Source organism: Aotus nancymaae, unplaced genomic scaffold, assembly GCF_030222135.1.
Source record: "Aotus nancymaae isolate 86718 unplaced genomic scaffold, 86718_ANA_hifiasm-v0.15.2.pri h1tg000115l, whole genome shotgun sequence".
In the NCBI taxonomy this organism is placed as follows: domain Eukaryota; kingdom Metazoa; phylum Chordata; class Mammalia; order Primates; family Aotidae; genus Aotus; species Aotus nancymaae.
The window spans coordinates 4,576,120-4,597,181 of record NW_026988530.1 but is presented as its reverse complement, the minus strand read 5'-3'; the positions used below and the strand labels follow the sequence as shown (position 1 = coordinate 4,597,181).

Here is a 21,062-nt window from a genome sequence, read left to right as displayed (position 1 = left end):
TGCCTACTTATAAAATTGGTATTTTTGTTTAAGACTCAAATATTTTACATAGGAGAAACATTTCCCTAATTGTAACGGAACTTAAGGTAACCTTAGAAAATATTTGGCTACGTGATTTAAACTGTCCTTAATACTGTGATAACAAATGAAAAGAAAGTTGGTTTTGAAAATTAGGTAAATTAAAATAATGCTGCCGATTAAATTTTTCTACAAAAAAGAATGCACCCAAAAGTAGTAGTTCTGAGTGCTGTATAATTTTTACTTAGATTTCTAAGAATAAATCTGTAAATATTTAAACATTTCTGAAAATCTGAACTTTTCCAGGACATAGTAAAATAAGAATAGGGAAAAAAAAATCAGTCAAAAAGTTGTTTTTACATTTTGATCATTATTACATGTTACGTTAAGAAATAATTAAATAATTAATACAAAATTCTTTAATTTTATAACAGAACCTATAAATAGTTCCTGTGTCAACATGGAATTATACTGTTAAAGGCATTATTTGAAGACATTGTTTTGTCAGAAACTAGAACAACATCCTCAATGATTACCTTTGATAAAAGTAACATCACTACTAAGGAAAAACAATAAATAGAAAAAACTGCTACAGATAAAACCTGATGAACACACTCTGTTCTTATTATCAAATTTTTGTGCTCTCTACTTATAATGTACTAATACTGTAATCAGGTCAGTAGAGGGCTGAACATATATCATGGATGCTGCTATACAAAGTGAGCAGGTAGAAAGGCTAGAACGTGACATGGTAAGGTGAAGAAAAATGACTATGTCACATAGCAATAATTTAAAATACTGGTTTTGTCAGTGATTAAAAAAGCATGTTCAATGACTTGTTATTTTCCCTGCTAGTTTATCATATTGGAAAGCTGCAGCAAGATAGTAATAAAGTTCACTGTATACAAATATTCAAGTTCTTCACTAACCTCATCTGGGTTGGCATTAAAGGTGAGGCTGCCTTCATCCAGCTGCATATACAATTTTCTAAAAGAAAATCCTAAAGGTGGGTTCTTATTGTATATAGAACAGTGACCCCAAGTGGATTTGCACAGCCTGTAAAATCAGAAAATGAGACAAGAAAATATTACTATCTTTAATTTCCTAAGTTAAATATGCATATACATGAAAAAATAGTAACATGAAATAATATAAAATTGAATTTTATACCTCTAAAGTTTAAAATTTTTAAGTTTGTACTTGTTTTCTATTTGTTTACTAGAGTATGACAGATGCCTTAAATTTAGCAATTTTGACAGCATCCAATAAATGTGAATTACAAAGATTATCATGAGTACTATCTGAAGTTAAATATAAACTGTTCATAACAGTAGCAATAATAGCTAACATTTACTGAGTACTTACTAGATGTCATACCCTATTTTAAGTATTTTAATTGTATTAGCTTGCCTAATCTTCACAACAATCCTATGATGTTGGTGGTACAGATAAGAAACACAGAGACAAAACAGTTGCCCAAGATCATATGACTAATATGTATAGATGCAGGATTTCAACCCAATGAGTCTTAATCCAGAGCTTGCAATATTAACCAAGAATCTAAATAGGATTTATTAAGTACTATGTGCACCACTGTGAAATAAAACTAAATGGGAGGAAAAGACTGCTGGGCAGGGAAACAACTTTTGTTTTTCAAACAATACACATGTTACAACAGACAAATTAAATATAGAAAGTGTTTGTAATGCCACAACTTCACTACATTCATCAAGCTGTGATGTTAAATATAGCTGTTTTTAAGATACTGCTTCAAAAACACTAGTTCTTTACTATCAGAGTGATACATTATTGTTTAGAAATTCTATAAAACCCAAAATACTAACAGTTCATATCTCAAAACACACTGCAGATTGGGATAGTTGTTTCTAACTCTTTACAGAGGCAATATCTACCCTTATTTGAAAGCCAGAGTTTTATCTTATTATAATGCCTGAAAATTCTGGATATCTGTCAAAGAACCTTAAACATAAATGCATTATTTTCGAGACAGAGAATACTGAAATTATATTGATACAACGGTAATGAGTCTTTGTCTCAAAATTTTCTAATTTGTTGTATATTCAAAATCACCTGCTACTTGCTGAGACAAATGAAACTGTTTCTTTCTTCATTATTAATTTCTGCCTCAAATTTCCTTTTTTTTTTAACACACACACAAAGTGCAGGGCAACAAGAGAAAGTTACTGTCTGAGCATATAACGTCAAAAATTGTGAGGACAAGGGGGTAAAATAACTGAGTTAATATGAGACTATCCCCTTAGTACTTGATTTATACACTGTATTATTTTTACCAACCAAATAAAATCATTGACTCAAAACCGTAAGTATAAAAAATTGTTTAGAACATTATCAATATTTTTTCAGTCTCTTTAATCTAGTCCCAATACAACTCAAAACTAGAGTTTTAGTACTAAGCTATGTGAAAACCAGAGGACTTCCCAACATCAAAGTATTGAGCTTTGAATACACCCAAAGTTGAAATTAAAACTAAGCCAGCATTTAATTTCAAATAGAAGCAATTTATCATTAAGGAAGAAAATCCAAGTATTATAAAAATAGGTATAATTATGGCAAACATTTCTTTCACAAATGAACAATTCAGATTTAAACCCCAAATGGAGAATACATTCTGATTGACTTCAGGTAAAAACTGAAATTAAACTTTTAAAAAAGTTCAAATAAAGAAACAGAAATAAAGTTAGTGAGGAATACTAAAATGTAGAAGAGAGATTATAAAGAATAAGCCAGTTTAAAAGTACTTTCATTTCATCTTATAATTACATGATTAAAAAATTAACTGTTATTTAAAGACTCCTTATTAATAGAATTTCCTCTCACATAGTACTTTCACTATGACAAACGAATGAGTAAAAGAATAACAAGATATAATATTGATGATTTTTATCTATTTAGAGGTTGAGAAATGACCTACATAAGTTGTACTATAACTCCGTGACATCAGAAACTCTAACTTAGGAATGTCATTACTGGAAATACATTTTGACTAAAGTTTGCAATTATTAAGTCTCTCACTTAGATTTCTAGTTAGAAATTATCTGAAGTCTTAAAAAGATGTTTGTTTCTAGTTGTATTCCATATTTTTATAAAGATCCACTTCAAGATAATAAGACAAATAAACTTTGGTAAAGGAGGCTAGATCTGAGATCCAATGATTTCAGGTTTGGTAATATTTTCAGGATAAAAAAAAATCATGTACCTATACTTTTTGTTAAAGTACATGATGCTATTTAAAGAGTAACTTAGGTTCAATAAAACAGATTCTATTCCAGAAAATGTTCTCATATTTGTAGTTTTAATTCAAACTAGTACAATGCAAAAATTAATATAATGTACTTTAAGTTCAGCAAGTAAATAAAAACAACTGTTTGTCCCCTTCTTTTCTAGTATTTGCCTACCTCACTGAAATGGTGCTTAGAAAAAAATAAAAAGTAGATAAAATTTTCACCAGTTAAATTTTATTGTAACAGACACCTTTGAAGAAATACAGAATTAAGTAAAAATGTACACATGTATGCTCTACATGAAGAAAATAAAAACACTAACATTTGAGGATTATTCATTGATTTTGAAGTCTGCCTAGTCTTCAGATGTGATACATATAGGAAGCAGAAACTACACAACACATGAACACTCCAACTTTTAAATTAGAAATTCTCACTCCACAACTTTGCAGTATTTTTAGAATAAACTGAGAGTTTCTGATTTATATAAACTCTCAATGCTTGATTGGTAACCTCTCTTCTAACTATTATTCTATTTTCTATGGTCCACCTTTTCACAATATCAAATTTGACTGTGATGCTAACTGTATATTTTTCCAGGTTTTAATAAGGAGTAACTCAAAGTACAAGCCCAAGTTTAAACAAAATATTTCATAATATATATTATAAAAAGAACATTTAAGCATGATTATGTTTAGAGATACCTGAATTCAACACTGGTGGGTTTAACTTACCCTTGCCAGAGAAGTTCATCATTCGCGAGGTCCTGCCAAACACATGAAGCCAAGCAAAGGTCAGTTGCATTCAGGTAGGACAAGATGGTAAAGCTTAGCTCAGGGGGCAACATTTCCAAATTAATGAATCCTTCCTGCTCTTTAGATTTCCTTGCCTTCAAAAGATGATATATGTCAATGCCTCCTTGGACTTGTTTACGATGACTGGTGTTAGAAATGTTGTTTGCAGCCATTCTCCTGCTCTGCTCTCTGGTGAGGTAGCCTTGCTCACTGTAGCCTTCTTGTTGTAGCTGCTGGTTTCTGACCACTCTCCACAGCCCTTGACCCATCTGCAAGCCTGGGAAAAAGCCAGAATATAATAAGGGTGACATTTTAAAAGTAACCCATTTTCCCCAGTGGTATAACAAAATCGACATGAAGCATTCATTTATCAGAATTAAAACTCCTCATTAAAATCTATTAAAACCAGTAATATATTACAAAGAATAGTTGGAACATTATAAGTGCAAATTTTGATAGGCAAAGTTTCAGAACCACTTAGTTCGATCATCACCTTTACCCCAGTTTGCTAACTACTTTTAAAGTCCATAGGTGACATAATCATTTTTCACGTGGTAAGATTTAAAAATTACTGATGTCCTTAATACTCTTACAAATTATAATTATGTGGACTTATGGGCTAGTATTAAATACAGCTCTGATTAGAGCACAGACTTTAGTTAAAAGGCCTCCAGACCCTGCTTTTTATCACAATTCAGTCTAAGCTAAGCTAGCCCCTTTTAACCAAACTCCCAGATGCATAACAGCTGGGAAACAGGCTTTTAGTTTAATTCTTGCCAGTCTACACTTATGTTGTAGACTGTAATAAAATGTAACATAGGCCCTGAAGCCTAATTCAGAAACCTTATAAATTAGACACCTAGAAATCCATGATAAATAGCTCAGTAATAGTCGACTATTTCATTTTGTTGTTGCCTTAAATTAAAAATTATAATTTACACTAATTTTCTAATTCTTCTCCACAAATCCCTATGGATTCTTCAGAGGTTCCTGGGAAAAGGTACCAGAAGAAGGCGTGCTCCAGTGCCCCCACCACAATCTGACCTCCCGCCACAGCATTTAACATTTGTCTGTAACATATATTGACTTCCTTGTATACAAATGTATTAGAAAATTCCTAGATCTAGATTCAGCATTGTCTTTACATAGCTTTTCCGGGGCAAATAAAGTTATTGAGAACAACTAAATCAGAATTTTTAACAAATACAAATAATTACTTTCATGATCTCTTTTTCAAGCAAAATATTTTTGTTTTATCAACTCAAGTTGACTACTAATACCTGTGTGTGTTTCAAAAACTTGGAAAAGATACTGACTTTCTCATAAAATCATTAAAATAGTCAAATAATTTTTATAGCATAACCTGAACTTAAAATATGGTGGTGTTTTAATTAACTGTTTACAATAAAGACTAACAAAAACAAAAGCAAAAACCCCTAAAAGACAAAAAGCAACCCAACCAACAGCAGTAACTATTTTAAAATAAGAAATAATTTGAAAATTGAGTGGAACTTCAAAGAATGTCAAAGATACTATTATTTTAGTATTCAAAAAGGTATAATTCATGAATTTATTTACTAAATCATTGGCTATTGTTTGGGTAATGGCCACTAAATTAGGTCATCTGTTGATTAAAACAGAAAAAATAGTCTGGGATAATTTTTAACCCCATCTTAAATTGCACTGCTTGGAATCCCAGCAGCTTAAACTATAAAGGTATGGTGGGGAGGTACAAAGAAACATTAATAATTTAAAAATGTGGGAATATTTGTTTTTCAAAAGAAGGCACAAAAGATAACCTTTCTCTCCCTACTACACACACCACCATGGTATTTCTTCCTAAATCAGTGGTTAAGCTATACAGATAAAATTCTTTAAAAAATACAGAATATCAAGAAAATAAAAAGACAAGCCATAGACCAGGAGAAAATGTCTGCAAAACACATATAAGATAAAACACATACTTTGTATATCCAAAATATGCAAAGAACACTTAAACCTCAGCAATAAGAAAATAATCCACTTTAAAAAATGATCAAAAGATCTGAATAGATACTTCACCAAAAAAAAAAATATATACAAAGGGCAAATAAGCATATGAAAAGATGTTCAACATGATATGTTATGAGGGAATCGAAAATAAAATGACAATGAGCTACTACTACACACCCATTAAAAGAGTATATCCAAAACAGTGAGAATACCAAATGCTGGCAAGGATGTAGGAATGCAAATGATACAACCACTTTAGAAGACAGGTAGTTTCTTTAAAAATTAAACATACTTTATATGATTCAGCATTAGCACTCCATGGTATTTACCTAAATAAGATGAAAGCTTATTTCCACACGAAAACCTACATGGGAATGTTTAACGCAGGTTTAGTAATTAATTTTCAAAACTTGTAAGCAACTATGATGTTCTTCATCATGTGAATATATAAATTAGCTGTGGTACAGTATATCTATACAATGGAAAACTAGCACTAAACAGAAATGAGCTATAAAGCAATGAAAAGACATGAAGGAACCTTAAGTACATATTATTAATGTTAAATAAAAGAAGGAAATCTAAAAAAGTTCTTTACTATATGATTCTAAGACATTCTGGAAAAGGCAAAACTATGAATATAGTAGAAATGATTATGTACAAAAAATAGAGCATGTCAACAAAAATCTATAAGTACAAGTTTTATATTTGTTTAATGTTTAAATGTGCCATGTCACAGTACAACATAAGTACAACTTAATTTGGACACATATTGAACATTTTAAGTCTACTAATCATCAAGAAAAGTATTTTATTTTCACCATGGCTATTCCTCTGTTTAACTCAACAAGAAAATATCTAGAAATCATGTTAACTGCTAAGCTCACCCAGCACAGCTATTAAATAATTAAATTTATTCTTCTCTTTTGTTTTTGTACCACCAAAAGTAAATTATCAAACATGGTAACTGCAGTATCTGAAGTCTCAATATTTAAAGCATTTATTAACAACTTCAGTCTACTTTCCTACAGAATCTTTCTGGTGGCATATGGTTAAGCAGCTGTTGCTACTCTTAGGCCTGTTGCTAGGAAAGAAAGAATCAGGGTGATTTCCCTAGGCTCTGGACTTTAATGGGGATCACTTAAATTGAGCACTGGATAATATGACTCAGAAAGCATCCAGCAGGTAGGAAGAGGTAAAACCAGCAGCTGGTTCTTTATAATAATGGTAATAATAATAATAATAATAATAACGGGGAAGTTGGAGGGTTGAGGCTTATGTATAGATAGTTAGACAAAAAAACTGCAAGATTATACCTCATTTTCTGTATTCCTACTGCTAAACAATACTGCAAATTGTCCCCTTGGGACTTTCGTTTTCCTTTAAAGCAGTTATTGATCCTGGGTAAAAACACAGTAATGATAAAGCACTCTGTGAAAGAGTAACATCATTAGTTTAGCATTTGGAGAAAGAAAAGGGAGTCTGTAATGTTCTGTCCCCATTCCCTATCTTTCTTAGGGTAATAGGGATGTGAAACATGGATGTAACTCAGAAAAGTGATAAAACTCTCAAAATGACATGACATCCATTGTGTAAGTGAAGCAAGTCATGGAGGGAGTACAGTAGTATGGGTCTAGAAGTCAGACAGACCTGAGTTTAAATCCTGACTTTATTAGTTATTACTTACAGAACCGTGGGGAAGTTACTTGACTATTCTGAGCTTTAGTTTCTTCATGTACAATGTAAAAAATAATAATAATAATATCTACAGTTCAAAAGCTGTTGTGTTAAGATAATGTACATAAAATTCATTTCATGGCTAATAGTCAATACACATTAGATATTACTTTGACAAGCATGTTTTATCAAGTGAAAATAAGCACTTTCATAAAACTTATTTGATGATACTTCTACTGTTCTGATGTCCTGCCTGTTAAATAAGCTTATCTGCTCATGTCGCTACTTGTACAGCTTTGTAGGGCCTCTACAAACAATTCACCTCCTTTCGTTATTTCATATTTTGATCATGTTTTTATGTTCTTTTCTTCTTGTAAATGTAATTCTTTTATATCAATGACCCAGCAACAACAACAAAAAATTCTAAAATACAAAAACGACTGTGTTATTGTTCACAAAAAATTTTAAAACTCAGCATCCCTGAGGATGGTGCTAACAGTGGTGTCATGAAATAGGTCCTCATGTTATTGTTAATAATCCATCAAGATGTGGCTAGGCATGGTGACTCATGTCTGTAATGCCAGCACTTTGAGAGGCTGAGGCAAGAGGACTGCTTGAGACCAAGAGTTTAAGACCAGACTGGGCAACGCAGACCCCATTTCTACAAAATACAAGTAAGCTAGGTGTGATGGTACATGCCTGTAGTCCTAACCACTCAGGAGTCTGAGGCAGGAGGATCACTTGAGCTCAGGAGTTTGAGGTTACAGTAAGCTATGATCACACCACTGCACTCCAGCCTGAGTGACAGAGTGAGACCTTGCCTCTAAAAAAAAAATTGAAACTAAAATTAAAAATTAAAAGAAAATCCGTCAATGCTAGCTCTAAAAGAGATGCAGAATGTGAGGCAGTTTCATGCTGGGTCCATGATTTCAAACTCTTGAAAACAGTGCTTAGACTGAACCAATTAAAACTTAATTTCAAAGTATAAAGTCTTCAGATTTGTCTTACAGTTTTAATAATATCCTGGTATAAAGATTTAAAATTGAAATATAATATTATAAAAGATATAGTACTGTCCTGTCACTTGCAGAAATTGTTTGGTAAAAAAAAATTCAGCTGCAATGTGAAATCACTGACTATGTAAAAAATTTCAAATTGAAAAAAAAAACAACATGAAAGAAGTTTATGTATTTGAAATCACTAGTTTTGGTGTAAATATGGATTCTGTGATGAAACTACAGCTTTATTTGTTCACTCAAAATAGATAGAGAAAATATATATTTCTTTCTTTGAAAAAACATTTACTCTTCTAAGAGCATAATTAGTCTATGTTAGTCTACCTCTTATAGAAATAAAAGAAATCCAGTTGCTTCTTGTTATTCATGGCAATTATGCTCTATAATGTTTCTGCAAACACTGAATTAGCAATATTGAACCACTGTTCCTAGGAAATTACAGGGTTACTGCAAGCCTCTGGTCACAATATTTTCATTAACTGATCAATACACAACCTTGTTTTATGTGTGTTTCTGCTGAAAGACATTTAATATATATTGCTGATTCATTAACCATGAACTCAACAGCACTATAACTCAGGCTTGAATGAGGCTTATCTAACATGTACTTTCTCCATAAGGCACAATACTTAGGAAAACTAGACAACACTTCTGCACTATGCTTGGGGTCCATTTTAAACAATAAAATCACTAAGAAAAAGCACAAAAATGTGGGAAATGTGGCATTACGTAAGCCACAAAAAAGACACTTGTTAATAATGAGAGCTAAGATAAGAAGGCAGAGCTTGCCTTTAATTTCAGCTGGGAATGTGCACCTTGAACAGCATATTTTTTTCAGGTCTTGTGCATGTTTGCTAAAGACTGCAAAAGGACCAGGAGTACTGTTTTGGGAGATACAAATAAATGTTAGTGAGTAGGCAAATTCACAAATACAAAATTATAATGAGAACTAACTGTAAATTAATATGATTCAAGATGTTCCCTGCCTTTTCTTCCAAATTTGAATTTATTTTGTTCAAAGCTTCTTTACCGTGTTGAGAGGATCTATAAAATTCTTTCTAAGGAGCTTCAAAATGAAACCAAACATTTTTTCCTGGTCTACAAAAGTAGAAACAGAACTTCATTATTTATCATCTGACAGAAGTAAACCAAAATTTCATAATTACTTAGGTCACAGAAGAAGAATTATGCTACCGAAAAATTATCTGTAAGATTTCAAAGTTGAAACTCTTCTTTACAGAGGAGACCAAAAACAAACAAAAACAAACAAACAAACAAACAAACATGGGGGGAACCCCAAAGCAATCATACTCATTTTCTCCTATTTGTCAGAATGGTAATGAAATGTGGCAGGTGCAGTGGCTCACGCCTGTAATCCCAGCACTTTGCAGGGCCAAGGCGGGCAGATCACTAGAGGTCAGGCGTTCCAGACTGGCCTGTCCAACATGGCGAAACTGTGTCTCTACTAAAAATACAAAAATTAGCTGGGCGTTGTGACGCATACCTGTAATCCTTGGTACTTGGAAGGCTAGGGCTGGAGAATCATTTGAACCCGGGAGGCAGAGGTTGCAGTGAGTGAGAAGGTGCCACTGCACTCCAGCCTGGGCAACAGAATGAGATTGTCTCAAAAAAAAAAAAAGGAAAAAAAAAAGAATGGTAATAAAATGAATACTTAAAACTGAAGATTCAGACACTATTTGTAAATTTAAATTGATAATTTCCACAGTAGCTGGGAAGACATAAATGGAAAGTAATATGATTTTGAAAGATTCCAGCATTATTAAAAAATAATGCCTTTGAAAGATATTTATCTAGAAGACTGCATAAAGTTTCCTACTTAGCTAAAGGTCATTTTATAGAGCAAAGAGCCACTATCACCCCTATATGATCTGTTGTACTCACACCTGATAACATTTCAGTAAAGTTAGATCTAGGATTAATATGGATATATGGTGTTTTTCTTTCTACAAAGGCTCTTTTGGTATTACACAGTTTAAATTTAATATGCTAAACTTTAAATTCATTTTTATTCATGTTCATGTTTTAGAAATAGGTTTTAAACCAATATTGGGATAAATATAAATGGTAGGTTATCATCTCATTAACATGACTTGCAATTTGTAAGATATTGGTTGGACAGGAGATAGAAGAAACAATGTTTGGACTCATTTTTGAAAAAATCTTTTAAGGAACTTTTTTGGAAAAAATCTCAACCTTGGATGGATTCTTGTAAGATGGAGCATATATATTTATCACCTCTCTCTCCCATAAAATGACAGAGAACATATCAAAAAGGTAGAAACTATACCTAAAAGAAAAGGAAAACAGGATATTCATGAACGTGAGATTTCAACATATTTCTGCAACATGAAAAGTAGACAGAGGAGTGGTTACTAATGAAGCCATGTAGTTAAAAAAAGGATAGTCTGGAATCGTATGGAGAGAGAAAAGCAGAAGCTTATGTACCTTGCGTAAACCTTGAGAGGCTTGGGACTCCAAAACATAGGATAAGGAAGAGGGAAATTCAGAGTGAAATGAGCAAAAGAATCAGGATATTAACATCTCTGGGTCACTGTTTCCTTCCCTACACAGTGACAATAAAAATATCACCCTTTTATGATTTTTATGAGAATTAAATAATGTATATATGCATATGTAACAATGGAGCACAACCTCCCCCCTCAACATACATACATCACATATCTAGAATGCTTAGGTATGTACCCCAACCCCATTCCCTCACCCAGGCAAAATGAAGAAGTATTTTTGCTAAAGAAATTGAATGACACTAGAGAAAAACTCCCTGCCACAACCCTCCTAACATTTACAACTGGCTCAGCATAAAGGCTGTCAAACCAATCACCTCAAAGCAAGGACCACCAGCACAGTATGGTGCACAAATCTGTCAGTCACTTTTTATTGCCTCAAAGATCCAATGTTCAAGCATCAAAGTGTAGCTGAAACACTTGCATAGCAATTACTTCATTTTTCCTGATTTCACCCGGTATCTTGTCAATAAAAGTTAGTTTTAATCTTAATTTAAATAGATATAATTATAAAATCTTATACTATACATATTACATATTTGGGGAATTTACCTATAGTAGGTACTCATCAAAGTTCTGCTATATAGAAATATGGTAAAAAGGTGCATCTTTTTCTCAACTTGTACCTTTCCAGTCTACTTGGGACCCCCTAGGGGCTACCAAGAAACTCCTAAGGCAGTGTTTCTTAAACTTGGATTATGAGTATTCAATGAACTAACAGCAAATCAAAACAAAACAAAAGCAATGAGATAATGTAAAAACGACATTAAGAGCTAATTTGAAGGAGGCTTCTATTGGCTAAACCTGGAACATCAAAATAAAAATGACAGTAATGAATTAACTGTCCCTTGGTATTTGCAGTGGCCTAGTAAAATGGTATAGTATACATCCTCCTGTATACTTTAAATCATCTCCTGATTACTTACAATACCCAATACAATGTAAATGCTATGGAAATAGTTGTTATACTGTATTTTAAAATTTATATTATTTATTGTATTGTTATTTTCTATTTTTTTCTCAAATATTTTCAATTGTGGTTGGATGACTCTGTGCATGCAGATCCACAAATACTGAGGACCAACTGTATAATCCATTACATAAAAAAAAAAATTCATGAGTCTATACTGATGATAATCAATAAAAACATAAATAAAGGAGAAGGAAAACTCTTTTTTAGAGTGGAATTCTAATTAAAGAAGATAGAAAGAATGATGTGGTTAGAAAAATTATCATTTTACCATCAGAGAAAGAATAATTTAGGCAAGAATTATCAATGGATGTTGTTTAATCTGGAGTTTGACAAAGAATGGAATACTTACAGAATCCCAAAGTATCTTTCCACATATCAATCATTAATTACAAGAAAAAATAAAGAAATAAGACAAAACCTTAACCAAATGATGAAAATGAACGTTTACCAATAAGAGGCAAACGCATATTATGTGCCTCTAGATGTGATCCCCTGAGGACATATCAATCATATAGTAGTCCAGACAAAAACCCACAATCTGAGTTTAATAGGGAATATCAGAGAAACTCAAATGTACTCTGTAAAATAAGAGAATTTTTTCCTTCAAAAATGCCAATGCCAGGGTGGGAATGGTGGCTTATGCCTCTAATCCCAGTGCCTTGGGAGAGCAAGGCCAAGAAGAGTGCTTGCAGCCAGCCTGGGCAACACAGAGAGCTCGTCTCTCTAAAATATTAAAAAGTTAGGTGAGTGTGGTGGCATGCACCTGTAGTCCTAGCTACTCAGGAGGCTGAGGCAGAAGGATCACTTGAGGCTAGGAATTGGAGGTTCCAGTGAACTAAGATTACACTAATGCATTTCAGCCTGAGTGATGGAGCAAAACTCTGTCCCTAATAAATAAATAAATAATGCTAATGCCATTAAAAAAAATGTGGAAGAAAAGTTTTGCATTAAGAGACTAAAAACATACCACCGAAGTGCAGTATGTCAACAGGATTGGAAAAAAAATTGCTATATAGCACATTATTGAGATATATAAGAAAGTAGACATATGGGCTAAAGACTAGATAAAAATATGGTGTCACAGCTATCGATATTAAATTTCCTAAATTTGATAACTGTGAAATGGCTATAAAGAAGTATATTCTCATTCTTAAGAAACACACACTGAAGTGTGATGGTGTGATGTATGCAACCTATTCCAAAATGGTTCAGCAAAACAGTAAAATCTATGTCTATACAGATAGAATAATAAGATAATGTGACAAAATGTTAAAAATTTGTAAACCTGGCTAAAAAGTATTCAAGGGTTACTTTTATTCCTCTTAACAACCTTTTCTGTAACCACGAGTCTCCTAGCTGTGGAATCCAGGCATGTAAATTTGAAAAAGATGTGTGTCTGAGTTTGTGTATTCAGTTTAAGAATTACTGCCTTAGGGCTCAGTGTAATACAGACTAAAAACCATTACTAAAGAGATAAATACTCAGTATCATGGTATAAGAGTAGCAGGAAACCTATTGTTAGAAATCATCAAAATTTTAGTAGGAATTATTTTTGCCATTTTTGATAAGAATTTCCTATTTTAAAGGGCAGAGACATTCTTTTTTTATTCTAACAAAGTAGAATAAAAAACCCTTTAATTATTTCTTGTGTATGGAGATTTAAGCCTTAGAATGAATTCCTGGCTCTGTTCCCTCCTTTTGTACATAATATTATGCATGTAGCATTTATTTATATACTATTTAATAACATAAACATTAAACGATATTATTTTGTGCTATGAACCATTAATTAAATACTCTTTGCCAAGCACTCTGTTAAGTTTGTTGTATCTCATTTTAACCCTCACAACAACCAATAGGTAGGTGTTATTATGCTAAATTTACAGTTAAGGAAATAGTGGTTCAGAGAGTTAATTTAAGCAAATTTGCTTGAGATTTCACAGCTGGAAAAATGGAAGATTTAGGATTCAAACTCAGGTCTGAGTCCAAAGCTTTTATTCTTAACCCACAAACTGTATTTCCAGAACTGCTGGAGCCCATGGATGGTAAAGACAATTTACCATCTGTTCCTTCATCACTGGTTCTCATCTCTTTTTACCCGTCACTGTTTATTACCTCCATGGTTGCTCCCAGCTGCAGCTACTCTTTCAGGGTACTACTGTTCTTGTGGAAAGTACATAGGCTTTGATATGAAAAAAGATCAGGATCAAACCCCAACATGGAATCTGATTAGCCTACAATCTCTGATCCTCATTTTTCTCATTAGTAAAATAATGGATAACAATTCTTATGCTGTGGGACTCAGCGGGGATAAAGTTTACGGAACTTAACCCATAGTAGGTACAGTTTGCAATAAAAGGTAGTTTTGTACTCATCCCTCTTACCCTCTTTAAACGATAACTATTATTTAGGTTCCTTCATTTCAAATTACACCTGACTACTGTGGATTTAATGACCTCAGTAGTCATAATCCTGGTCCTAAATTTCATTAATTTAGGATCTGTGAAATTTGGAAAGATGCCCTTTGCTGGAGGAAAGAAATAACAACTAGTAAATGTGTATATAAAGGAAACAGAAGCTGATTTTACTTAGACTGATACACTATATATAAAAAAGTTTGTCAGAAAAGTTCAAATATTTAGTCATTAGTGATAACAGAATTAGGCACTATCATCATCTTTAGTCACTACCAATACGTTTCTAAAAATGATAACATCAAGAATTCTTGAGAAGAGTCATGTCAAAGGTTCATTTGGATGTACCACAAAACATGTCTGTCAACTGACAAGAAGAAATTTCTACTACAAATCTTTGTAACCCCTTCAAATTCTTAGTAATTTGAATTAGAAAGTGTTTTATGCAGAGCATGCTAATGTCTTAGACCTTTGGAATTAATGTATCAGTTGTTGAGATCACTATTTTAAAGCATATCTCTTGATTATACTATAATATTTACTCAAACATAAGTCCATTCAGATAACATTGGAATTCGCTATCACATTAAACTTTCGTCCAATTTCATTTTAAAGTTTGTTTATTAAAAGAAATGAACATTTAAAATACACGTGAAAAATATATGCTTATATATTTAAATTATACAAGGCAGTCCTTGCTTTGTCTAGTTCTGTGCTGATTACTGGTTAACAGCACCATGGGAATGCACAAAGCAAGGCCACAGTTCCAACATGCACTAGTTTCAGTTAACACGGTACCATGCAAAATGACGACTGTAAGTACTAAAATAAGGAACTGACTCCACACTAGAGGCTACATGAATAAATCCAGTATCAAACACAGTGCTTTGATATATAAAGTGCTCAGAAAATATCTGTTGACTGAACAAATGATTGGTAAACACTGATTTTTTAAAAAGTGAGTTAGATGAACCTTGACCTAAACCTTACACTTTTTACAAAAGTGAACTCAAAATGGACCATAAAGTTAAACGTAAAACATAAAACTACATTAATTTTAGGAAAATACATAGATGGAAATCTTTGGGGTACAAGGCTAGGCAAAGAGTTCTCAGATATCAACATCAAAAGCATCATCATGAAAGTAAAAATTGATCCAATGGAACTCATCAAAATAAAAAAGTTTTGTTCTTTGAAAGTCTATATTTAGAAGATGAAAGGACAGCCTACAGACTGAAAAAAAAAATTGGTAAACCACATATCTGAAAGACTAGTACCTAGAATATATAAATAACTTTCCAAACAACAGTTTAAAAAAATCCAATTTAAAAATGGGCAAAAGAAATGAACACACATTTCACCAAAGAGGATATACAAATGGCAAATAAACACATGATAAGATGATCAACATCATTAACCAGGAGAAAGGTGGGTATGGTTATAAAAGTGCAGCATGAGAGATCCCTGTTGTGTTACAACTATTTACTATGTTGCCTATGGTGCTGGATATGTGAACTTGCACAGAAGTTCATACACACACACGTACACTAAGTAAAAATAAAACTGGGAAATATGAATAAGAGAGGAATTGTATCAATGTCAAAATCCTGGTTCTGATAGTGTATTATAGTTACAAAACTGTTACCAATCAGAGAAACTAGGTAAAGCATACAAGGGATCACTCTATTTCTAGATACTGCATGTGCATCTACAATTATCTTTAAAAAAATTATAGAAGGATGAAAAAAAGTTTAAAAAAGGAAAGGAAACTGCATATTTAAAATGAATGAATTTTATGGTATGTAAATAATACCTTAATAAATCTGTTTTTTAAAAAAAGAATTAGAGAAAAACTCTAATAAATGCTTTAAAGATGGTAACCAAGGACATGGCAAATCTAGCGTCATTTCACAAACAGTAACTGTTTTAGATTTCAGGAGTCCAATTAATTGTTAAAAACCTACCACCTATGAATCATCTCTCACATCATGTAAATTCAGATACATATAGATCAAAAGAAGATAGAATTAAGAAATACAAATCCTTAATGACACAAATCTGAAATGATGTTTTGACCGCTTACATAGGATGTATCAACAACAGAGTAAGGTAAAAATGCAAAAAGGGTCGATATTTGTGTGACTCTTAGTCTAATAAAAAAGAAAATGTAAATATAAAATACATTAATTAGAAAATTGATATAATTATTTAAAAACAAAGTAATAAGCAAATATGAATTAATTTGGATTGTGACAAATACTGTATTTCTAATATCTGTAGAAAAATGCTTCTACTTATTAAAATATATTAAAAAATCAACAAATTTTATTTAAAATCTCTTAAATTCTTATATGTCCTAGTTTCTATTAAAATAGCAACAGCAATATTAAGAATAATACTTTTATTACACCTTGACCAAATATTTATTTGACAGAGCAATTTTTTTTTTCTTTAAGATGGAGTCTCCCTCTGTTGCCCCAGCTGGAGTGCAGTGGCTCGATCTTGGTGCCCCATAACTTCCATCTCCCAAGTTCAAGTGATTTTCCTGCCTCAGCCTCCCGAGTAGCTGGGACTATAGACATGCGCCACCATGCCTGGCTAATTTTTGTATTTTTAGTAAAGACGGGGTTTCACTATGATGGCCACGGTGGTCTTAAACTCCCGACCTCGTGATCTGTCCTCCTTGGCCTCCCAAAGTGCTTGGATTGAGCCACTGTACCTGGCCGACAAAGCCAAGTTTTTTTAAAAAATCTAAATGTATTTAGATATTTTTGGTTTTTTAAAATTAATTTCTCTAATTTCGGTTTTATTATGCTAATTTCAGCATAAATAAATAAAACTAAATCTCTAATGTGGGCCATATACTATAACGTCTGCTTTACAGTAATGCAGAAGTTTTTTTTGACACTACTACTGCAGCAGATAAATTTAAATATGGAGCTCCAATTACACTGTAACTTGCTGTATGACATTAGGTATTTAAAACAAGGTTCTGATCTTTTGTTTCCTATGAAATGGGGGAAATCATTCCTGTTTTACAGGGTGGCTATGAGCCTTAACTAAGAAAATGTATATAAAAGCATCTTTTAATTGGTAAAGTAGTAGGTAGTTTCTGAAACAGCTATATTGTTCTAACATAATTTTGGATTTTTTTTTTTAAAGAAGTAGTTTTAGTCTAAATAAATCTGTTATAAAAGAGTTTCCACTTAAAAGCAGTACAAACTATGGATTAACTACAAATAATTATACAGGCTACGTATTTATTAAAATTTATAATAATAATAGTTACATACCTTTTACTTCTAAAAGATGGTTACATTTCTAAAGGAGACGGTATTTTTGACTATCATGTTTTGTTTCCTTTTCAAAATAGTAGACTATTTCTTAAAAAAGAATAAAATACAAATTTTATTAATAGCTGTTGCATCTAATATAAAGTTTATATGTAAAATATTAAGCAGCTTTAATCAAACTATCTCTGTGTAACAAGTTAAACACCAAATAAAGTAGTATCCATTAAGAAAAAGAGAACTACTGCTTTTAATAATTTCATGGCACTAAGCACTCAAATGGCACATGCTGTGTTGACGATAAGTAATGAAGAATGGTTTCTATACTATATGGGCATATAAAATCTACACAGTGAAAGATGGCAAGAATAGAAAGGAGTCTGAAGGCCTCAAAAAAGCATTCTGCTTTAAGTACTTTTGTTTGAAGCAAATCAATTCCATAAAGGTTTTACTGAACAAACAGTGTTAAATCATTGGTATGTGATGATTGACATGTGAATAGCCTCATTTAAATACATATTATAAATGATTATTTTTCTTCAGTATTTCTTAGTTGTCTAAATAGTGAAATTTATAAATAAATGTCCTTTCTCAGATAAAGGTTTAAAATGTGTACTAAAATAGTTATCTCTAAAATACAAATTCTACTAAGACTTAAAGATAAGAAAATTCACGTATTTTTTAAACTTTCAATGCTTTTCAGGTAAAAAGTAACAATTTTATTTTTGGTTACTTTAGGTTTTAAAAATCTTTAAGTGATAGCATGTGATATTATTCAATGGCATAAGAATGTTGGAGAGTCTATGAAAAAATATTTTCTGAGACATTTTGAATCAAATCAGGACCACAGCATTTATTTCTTCACTTCCAAAAGAACAGACCACCAAAGTAGTTTAGAACAGACTGGGTAGAGAAATTTTTTAAAAAAGAAAAGAAAAACCTGATAACCAATCACATCTCTAAAATTTAAAGGCAACAACTGTAGAGAAATGAAGGAAGGGTAAGTCCACAAGGAGGTCTTTCTAAGGAGAAAAGGGAAATAGCTAAGTACTAAGAGGTCACAAGGTACATTAAACACATAAAAAGCCACCACTCATTAAATTTAAAGATCTGGTCCTGCAAGAGCCGTTTTTGTTACTAAAAGGCATACCATTTGCAGGTTTGGGTTTTTTTAATTCAAAAAGATTTACAATATTACTTTGTTTTCTAAAGGTTTTTTTTCCCCCTGTTCTTTGATTTTATTTTATAAGTGTTACCAAAATGGCAACTAAACAAATGTAAAAATTAAGATGTGTTATTTAAATGCAACCAAAAATCTCAGAATTTTAGGCTTATTCAATTTCTTTGGTTTTTCAAGAAATGTTCCATTGTCCAACTATTTGAAATTTTAAATAAAAATGTATCATGCTTCTCACTAGTATCATTTTAAATTATATCGTTCTTATTTAATTGCATTACTATTTACTTAACATGGCTGTAATCAGCTGCAGTCATGGTAGCATATCCTAACCCACCTTCTCAGTATACACACACTCACCTGCCCGCTAACCACAAAGGCCATTGCTATGAGTGCTGTGGAATTAAAAAACAAAACAAAAGTCATAACTCTCACTGAATTGCTTTTATACAAATAAAACAAGGTATCAAATTAAATGAATATTGAGGGCAGCCAGAAATAAGACGAAGATGAGAAATTAGATGAGAAAACATTTAATAGTGAAAGAGACTTATAGAAAACATCAGTTTGATTTAGTTTCCTTCCTTAGCCAGTAGTGAGCATCAAGCAAGTCGCTAAAATTTTTAAGTCTCAGTTTCCTCCCCTGTAAAATAAGGGTTTTGAAATTGGTGTTCTCTTAAGGTCTTTTTTAGCTATAAAATTCTATAATTCCAAGAGTAATTAGATAAGAAAAAGAAGTAAAAGACATGCAAATTGGAAAGAAAGCAGTAAAATCCTTTGTAGTTACCATAACGATTCTACCAAAAACTTAGAACTAATAAACGCATTCAGCAAAGTAGAAAGATACAAAGTCAAGACACAGAAATAAGTTGTATTTCTATACATTTACAATATACAATCTGATAAGGAAATTAAGAAAATAATATAGATTACAACAGCATCAAAAAGAATAAAATACTTAGGTAAAAGGCTTCTGGAATGAAAGCTACAAAACACTACTGAAGGAAGTGAAAGAGGACAAATAAATGGAAGCACATCCTGTGATTATGGATTGAAAGACTTAATATTATTAGGATGGCAATACCACCCAAAGTGATGTATAGATTCAATGCAGCGCTTGTCAAAATTCCAATGACGTTTTTTGCATTAATAGAAAAAAAATTCTAAAATCCACATAGAATCTCAACCTCTAATAGTCAAACCAAACTTGAAAAAGAACAAAGCTGGAAGACACACTTTCTGATTTCAAAACTTTTTACAAAGCTACAGTAATCAAAACAGTGTTATACTGTCATAAAAACAGTTAAACAGACCAATGAAACAGAACAGAGAATCCAGAAATAAACCCTCACATGTATGGTCAAAAGTTTTTTGACTAGGGTGTCAAGATGATTTAATAGGGGAAAGGACAGTCTTTTCAACGAACAGTGCTGAGAAAACATCCACATTCAAAATAATGAGGTTGGAACTTTACTCAACAGTATACATGAAAATTAACTCAAAATAGTTGAAAGACTTAAATCTAAGACATAAAACAATAATACTCTTAGAAGAAAAAACAGGGCAAAAGGCTTACAACACTGAATTTGGCAATGATTTCCAAAGGCACAAGCAACAAAAGAGGAAATAGACCAACTGAACATCATGAAAATTAAAAAAAAAAAATTGTGCGTCAAAAGACAGTATTAACAGAGTAAAAAGGTGACCGACAGAATGAGAGAAAATATTTGCAAATCATGTATCTGATAAAATCTGATATCTATAATTTACAGATAACTCAAAACTCAACAACAAAAATATAATTAAAAAATGGGTAAAGGACTTGAAAAGACATTTTTCCACAGAAAATATACAAATGTCCAATAAGCACAGGAAAATACACTCAACATCACTAATAATTAGAGA

The 21,062-nt window shown here is 32.0% G+C and overlaps 1 protein-coding gene across 2 annotated transcripts in view; it reads right to left on the bottom strand.

Moving 5' to 3' along the window:
• Positions 1 to 21,062, bottom strand: part of FBXO8 (F-box protein 8) — a 46,807-nt gene that overhangs the window by 22,408 nt on the left and 3,337 nt on the right. The window contains exons 1-3 of one of the 2 annotated variants that reach the window (XM_012454687.2): positions 17,984 to 18,073; positions 4,016 to 4,352; positions 948 to 1,074 (exon numbers count right to left, since the gene is read on the bottom strand). In XM_012454687.2, coding sequence (XP_012310110.1) covers positions 948 to 1,074; positions 4,016 to 4,344 — 456 coding nt within the window. In that variant the 5' untranslated portion in view covers positions 4,345 to 4,352; positions 17,984 to 18,073. Of the gene's footprint in view, positions 1 to 947; positions 1,075 to 4,015; positions 4,353 to 17,983; positions 18,074 to 21,062 lie in introns of those variants that run through there. The other variant, XM_012454686.3, reaches the window with a different exon arrangement.